Source organism: Narcine bancroftii, chromosome 6, assembly GCF_036971445.1.
Source record: "Narcine bancroftii isolate sNarBan1 chromosome 6, sNarBan1.hap1, whole genome shotgun sequence".
Taxonomy (NCBI): Eukaryota; Metazoa; Chordata; class Chondrichthyes; order Torpediniformes; family Narcinidae; genus Narcine; species Narcine bancroftii.
This window is the reverse complement of record NC_091474.1, coordinates 178,530,452-178,536,451: the sequence shown is the minus strand read 5'-3', so window position 1 is coordinate 178,536,451 and position 6,000 is coordinate 178,530,452. Positions and strand designations below refer to the sequence as shown.

The 6,000-nt window shown below is 37.9% G+C and overlaps 1 protein-coding gene across 1 annotated transcript in view; it reads right to left on the bottom strand.

Moving 5' to 3' along the window:
- Positions 1–461: 461 nt before the first annotated feature.
- rfx6 (regulatory factor X, 6) overlaps positions 462–6,000 on the bottom strand; it is a 113,936-nt gene continuing 108,397 nt past the window's right edge. Inside the window, exon 22 of the mRNA XM_069888108.1 lies at positions 462–643. Coding sequence (XP_069744209.1) covers positions 462–643 — 182 coding nt within the window. The remainder of the gene's footprint in view (positions 644–6,000) is intronic.

Here is a 6,000-nt window from a genome sequence, read left to right as displayed (position 1 = left end):
GTAACTAAAATAGCATAGCTTAACTGAACCCTGCAGAAGATAAACAAAAATATTCCAATTTGGCAAATACAGGACAAGTAATGAACATTGATCATAAGTGACAATTCACCATTAATTGCACCTAGAAATTATTCCATCAGTTCACATATATAACTATAAATAATTATAAACAAATATTACAATTTTACTATTCCTAAGTTATAATCTGTATAATTTGTCAGTTTTAACTTTTAGAAGGAGGCATTGATTCTCAAAAAGATCCTTTGGTCAATAGTTATGTCATCAATTTCGACATGTCAAAATCAGAACAGTGTACATTAAAGATATTATCACAGTTCATAGACTTACTGGTTGGTTGAAGTCCTGAAATATTTTTCAGATACTACTGCAAACGAGCAATTGCTTGAGATATATTTTCTACTTAAAGGGAACTTTTAAAGTTAGAATGCTTAATTGAGCCCTTATGTCCCTCCAGCTGTAGCTCCCATAAACACTGTATTGATAGGGGGTAGAGATGATACCATGTTGGTCACCTCCCCAGATTGTCTGCGAGCATCCATTGTGTCCTGAGAATTATACTGCCCAGAGTCGCTGTACATGCACTGGGAGGAAGATGATGAAATCACACTTTGCATATGTGAAGCTGTGAAAAGGAGGATAAGAAATAAGATCAGCATGTTTAACAGGAAGTTGGTTCAGTAATTTCTGTTCAATAAAACTTTATAAATACAACCCCAGAAATGGGATAACATAAAATATTGAACCATCTAGGCCATTCAGCCCAATATGTTGTTCCAAGTTGTATAAACCTACTCCACAACAATCTAATTTTCCCTCACCTCACACACACAACCTTCTAATATTTTACATGCATGTGCCTATATCAAAGTCGTGGTGTTATTGTTTCGCTCTGCCAAGCCCAAAAGTGATTTTATCAAGAGTAAATCACATTAGCAATCATTTCCATGTGAAATTGTACCAATTATTAAATTGGACACATCACATCCAGTCACACTTATTGTGGCATACCAGATAATTTCATGATGTCAGGTGTATACACCAAAGACATTAATCAATGGTCAATGCACAGCTCCACACAATGAATACAATTGGTGATGGAGCCTTCAGAGAAATACAAGTACACCAGAGTAACTTTCCTGCTGAGATCCAGGAATATGAACTCCAACTCCTCCCCCCTCCACCCCCATCCATATGCCAAAACTAAAAAGCACTTTGAATAAACCATATACCCATATAACAATTACAACAATAGAAACAGGCCATTACGGCTCTTCTAGTCCATGTCAAAACTCTAACACTCTCCTCGTCCCACTGACCTGCACTCTACCCATAACCCTCCATACACTTTCCATCCATATAGCTATCCAATATTTTCCTTAAAGGATAATATTGTTCCTGTCTCCACTACTTCCACTGGAAGCTCGTTCCACACAGACATCACTCTCTGAGTAAAGAAACTCCTTGTGTTACACCTAAACTTTTGCCCCCTATCTCTCAACTCATGTCCTCTAGTTTGAATCTCCCCTATCCTCAATGGAAAAAAAGTCTATCCAATTCTACTCTATCTATCTTCCTCAAAATGTTAAAAAAAACTCTCAAACTCCGCCCCCCCCCACCCCCACCACCTTCTACGCTCCAAGGAATAAAGACCTAACTTGTTTAACCTTTCTCTATAACTTAGGTGCTGAAACCAGGTATTATTCTGGTGAATCTTCTCTGCATTCTCTCTATTTTGTTCACAGCCTTCCTATAATTTGGTGACTAGAACTGAACATAATATTCCAAATTTGGCCTCACCAATGGCTTGTACAATTTTAACATTACCTCCCAACTCTTATACTCTATGCTCTGATTTATAAAGGCCAGAATTCCAAAGGCCTTCTTCACTACCCTATCCACCTGAGATTCCACCTTCAGGGAACTGTGTACCATTATTCCTAGAACTCTCTCTTCAATTGCATTCTTTAACCCCCACTTTAAAAAGTTATGTTTGTTTCAAAGATTATCTAGGAAGTAAAGTGTTGCAGGCAAACCTGAGAGGATGGCTGACTTTGCAGGAGGGCGGCAGAAATGCAGAGTTGAAATGAAAGGGGTCTCCCCCCCCCCTTGCAGTTTCTCACTTCCAGAAAGCATCCCACTGCTAATACATTTTATTGGGTAGAAGAGCTCAATGTGGTGTAATAAGGTCCTGCTCCCATCAAGAGTGAAACATGAAGGTCTGTAGATGCTGTGATTGTAGTAACAACACAGAAATGCTGGAAGAACTCAGCAAGTCTCACAGCATCCATAGGAGATAGATATATGACTGATGTTTTGGGCATGAGCCCTTCTTCTAAGCCACTTGCAGTTTAGGGCAACTTTTTTTTTGGTGCTGGAGAGAATACTAATGCTATTGCACACTTAATTTTAAGTATGTTTGCAACTGTTCTGCAGGGGAGGGAGTGGGTGATATGACATGAACAATCAAAGCAATGATATTTTCACGTTCCAAAAGAGAGAAAAAATAAATTCAGTTCAGCACAGGCTACATGAGGCAGTGTGGTGTTCTATGGTTTTATGGTTCAATTTCTATTGAACTATGACAAAGTTATGATAAAATACTTACTCCTGTTAATCTGAAATTACTTACCAAAAAAAAACACTGACTGTTCACTTTTACATTTGACATAGCCAATTTATTGTAATGAATAATTAAAAGAATTGGTGCAATAAAATTACTAAGCCTCACATTTAATTCAATAATATTAATATTTTATTTAAAGGGCTATTTTATCACAGAAATTATGTTTGTTGAACTCAAAATAAATCAAACTAAAATTTGGGAGAGTATTTAATGGAAGTGCAATGGACAAACTCTAAATTTGTAACGTGTTATGTTTAATTGCAAAGTGAATGACTCCTTATTTATACTAAAAACAGACAGAAATGCTGGAGGAACTCAGCTGGTCTTGCAGCTTCCATAGGAGGTAAAGATATATTACCGACTTTCCGTGCCTGAGCCCTTTAAGGAATAAGAAAAAGCAGGAAGGCACAAGAATAAAGACTGAAGACTGGCCCAGCAACAAAAGGTTTAGGATATGATAAGAGGAGAGGTGAGAATTGATTTCAGCTCAGAAAGGATGGAAAAGGAGAGAGACACAGAGAGAAAGAGAGGGAGAGTCCATATGCACCGGGGAAAGGTGAAAGGGGAAGGGGAGGGGTGGTTAATGGAAACTGAATGTCAGTGTTAATGCCATCTGGTTGGAGGGTCTCCTCTAAATTGGAGAGATAAGGTACAGACTTGGAGATCGCTTTTGTTGAGCACCTCAGTTTTGTCCGGCACTATAGTGTGGATCTCCCTGTTGGCACCCATTTATTAATTTCCCTAGCTCATTCCTTTGCTGACATGTCTGTTCATAGTTTCATGCACTGCCTCTAGAATGTAGTGAGGATGGGGGGTGGGGGTTAGGAGATTAATTTTCCTTATCCTTCGCAGGAAGTAGAGACGCTGCTGGTCTTTCTTGGCTATGGACCAAGCTGGCAGTACAACAAGAAATGATACACTACTGAGCAGGACACCTGATCAAAATACCTCGGAACTGATTTCAGACTGCACAAATAGTTTCCAAAATTTAGTGTATACCAAAATCAGAGTCCTGTATGATAAATCCTGTGTGGCTTCATCCTTCATTTTTTTCATATTTGCTTAAGCAGAGGTGATGAATTTCATCTGAAAATTGGAGGAGCATTTCATCTTCCGTCTGGACACCCTCCAATAGTCTTTTAAAATGTTCAAAAAAATGGATGACAATATAATCCTTACAAATATTTTTTTTCCACAGAATGTTGTTTGCTAACAAAATAGAAATGCAATAATATCTCTACCAACATCCTTTTACCAAATATTGTTCACTGGTTGGCAGTTGATGAAGGTAAATGATAATGGGCACAATTTCTTTTAATTAAAAAAGGAACAAGTATGATTTTTTGAAAAGCAATAAGTCTTAAGGGCTCAGGTCTGCAACATACCTTTGCTTCCTATGGATGCTGCATAACATGCTGACTCTCTCCAATTCACTTTTCTTTTGCATTGTGAGTCTTGAAGAGGGTCCACAAATGCAAATATCTACAGCACACAAGCCTTATGATATCAAAGTCATTTACTTGAGGTCACCCAAGACCAATAGTCCTGGTAGCTTATCATGTATAATCAAGACTCACAGTTAAGACTCCAATTCATGATGCATCAGTGTAGTCAGTCTGTAATCTTGTTATTCTGATTGAAGGCCTGTGACCATGGTATTCCTTAGGAGCCAGTGTTTGTTATTTATATGAATAATTTGAATGGCAATGTTGTCAGCAGATGACATCAAAACTGGTGGTGTAGTGGGCAGTGAGGAAGGATAGCCAAGATTACAATAGGATCAAGATAATTTTGGAAGGTGGGTGAGATGTTTCACTTTGTTAATTCATGTAGGACTTTCATGGTGGAACCACAGAGAATGTTATAGAATAGTAAATCCTCAGGGTACAGGTTTATCATTCCTTGAAAGTGGAAACTTTGGTGGACAGCTTGGCGAAGAAGTCAGTGAGCATGTTTGCCTTCAATGGGCAGAGTATTGAGTTCACAAGTTGAATCCTCATGATGTAGCTGTACAAGACATTGGTGAGACCACACAGAGTACTGTGTGTAGTTCTGATTGCCCAGGTATAGAAAGAATATCATTGAGTTGGAAGGTGGGCAGAAAAGATTCACCAGGATATTGCCAGGGCTTGAGGGCTTGAATTATAGGGGGAGGTTGTATAGGTTGGGTCTTTATTTCCTGGAACATGGGATGCTTATAAAATCTTGAAGGGCATAGAAAAAGGGAATGCCATAGACTTTTCTTCAGTGTAGACAATGCTAGGATTAGAGGGCATAGGTGGAAGGCAAGAGGGAAGAAGTTTAGGAGAGATCTGAAGGCAACCTTTTTCACTCAGAGGATGTCCATATATGAAATGAGGTGCCAGATTAAACTATAGAAGTGGGGACAATTATGAATATCAAAAATCATTTGAAGATGGATGTAGAGGAAAAAAGTTTAGAAGGGTATGGACCACAGGGAGGAAACTGGCAGTCTGAACAAGTTGGATCAAAGGGCCTGTACTATGATGTACTATCCATTTGGAATAAGTGTTGATTGCAATCATATGATAAACATTCCTTCCAACCATCTAATCCTCCACACCATTTATCTCATCTCAATCTAATTTGGCTGCCCAATCCACTGAAACTCAGTTTCTCCCTTGCTCTCCTTCTCCCTCTCCCTCTTGCATCATTGATCAAATACTCATTATTATTTGAGTGATTTACCAATGTCATTTCATTACAAAGACTTAGCAATAAAGTGGGCTTTCTATTTTATTGCTTCCACAGAAATTAACAGTCCTCTTGTTTGATGATAAACAATGATAAATGCCTTTATCTTTTGATTGATTGCTACTGAATTATAAAGATGTTAAATTAATTTAATTTAAATTAATTTCTGGAAGCATATTTATTGAACAATACATAACCAGATTTGAAATCCTGACATGTTAATTATAAATATGGACCAATATTTGTTTTGAAAGTAAAGTTTAATATATTTTGTAAGTTAACTCATACACTTAACTGCCATCATCTTTAGTGCAGTACTCTTATCTCTTATCCACTCAAGTGGATATCCTATCTTTCCATGGAATGGGATTCTGGGAAATGAATAGAATGGATTTCTAGAGCATATCAGAACCCATTAATACATTTTGTATTTTGTAAAACCTATGTTCTCCAAGGCAGTAGATGGAATTCTCACCCTGTCATAGGATCAAGAACCGCTGGAATTTTTATTTATCTCATCTCTAAATTTCCCAAACAGCTGGAAGTTAGTTATGCAGGCACCAATATTTTTTTTCCCAGAAGGGAGCCAAACACTGCACTACTGGTCAATGTGACAAGAGAAAAGAGCCTGTAATAGGCAT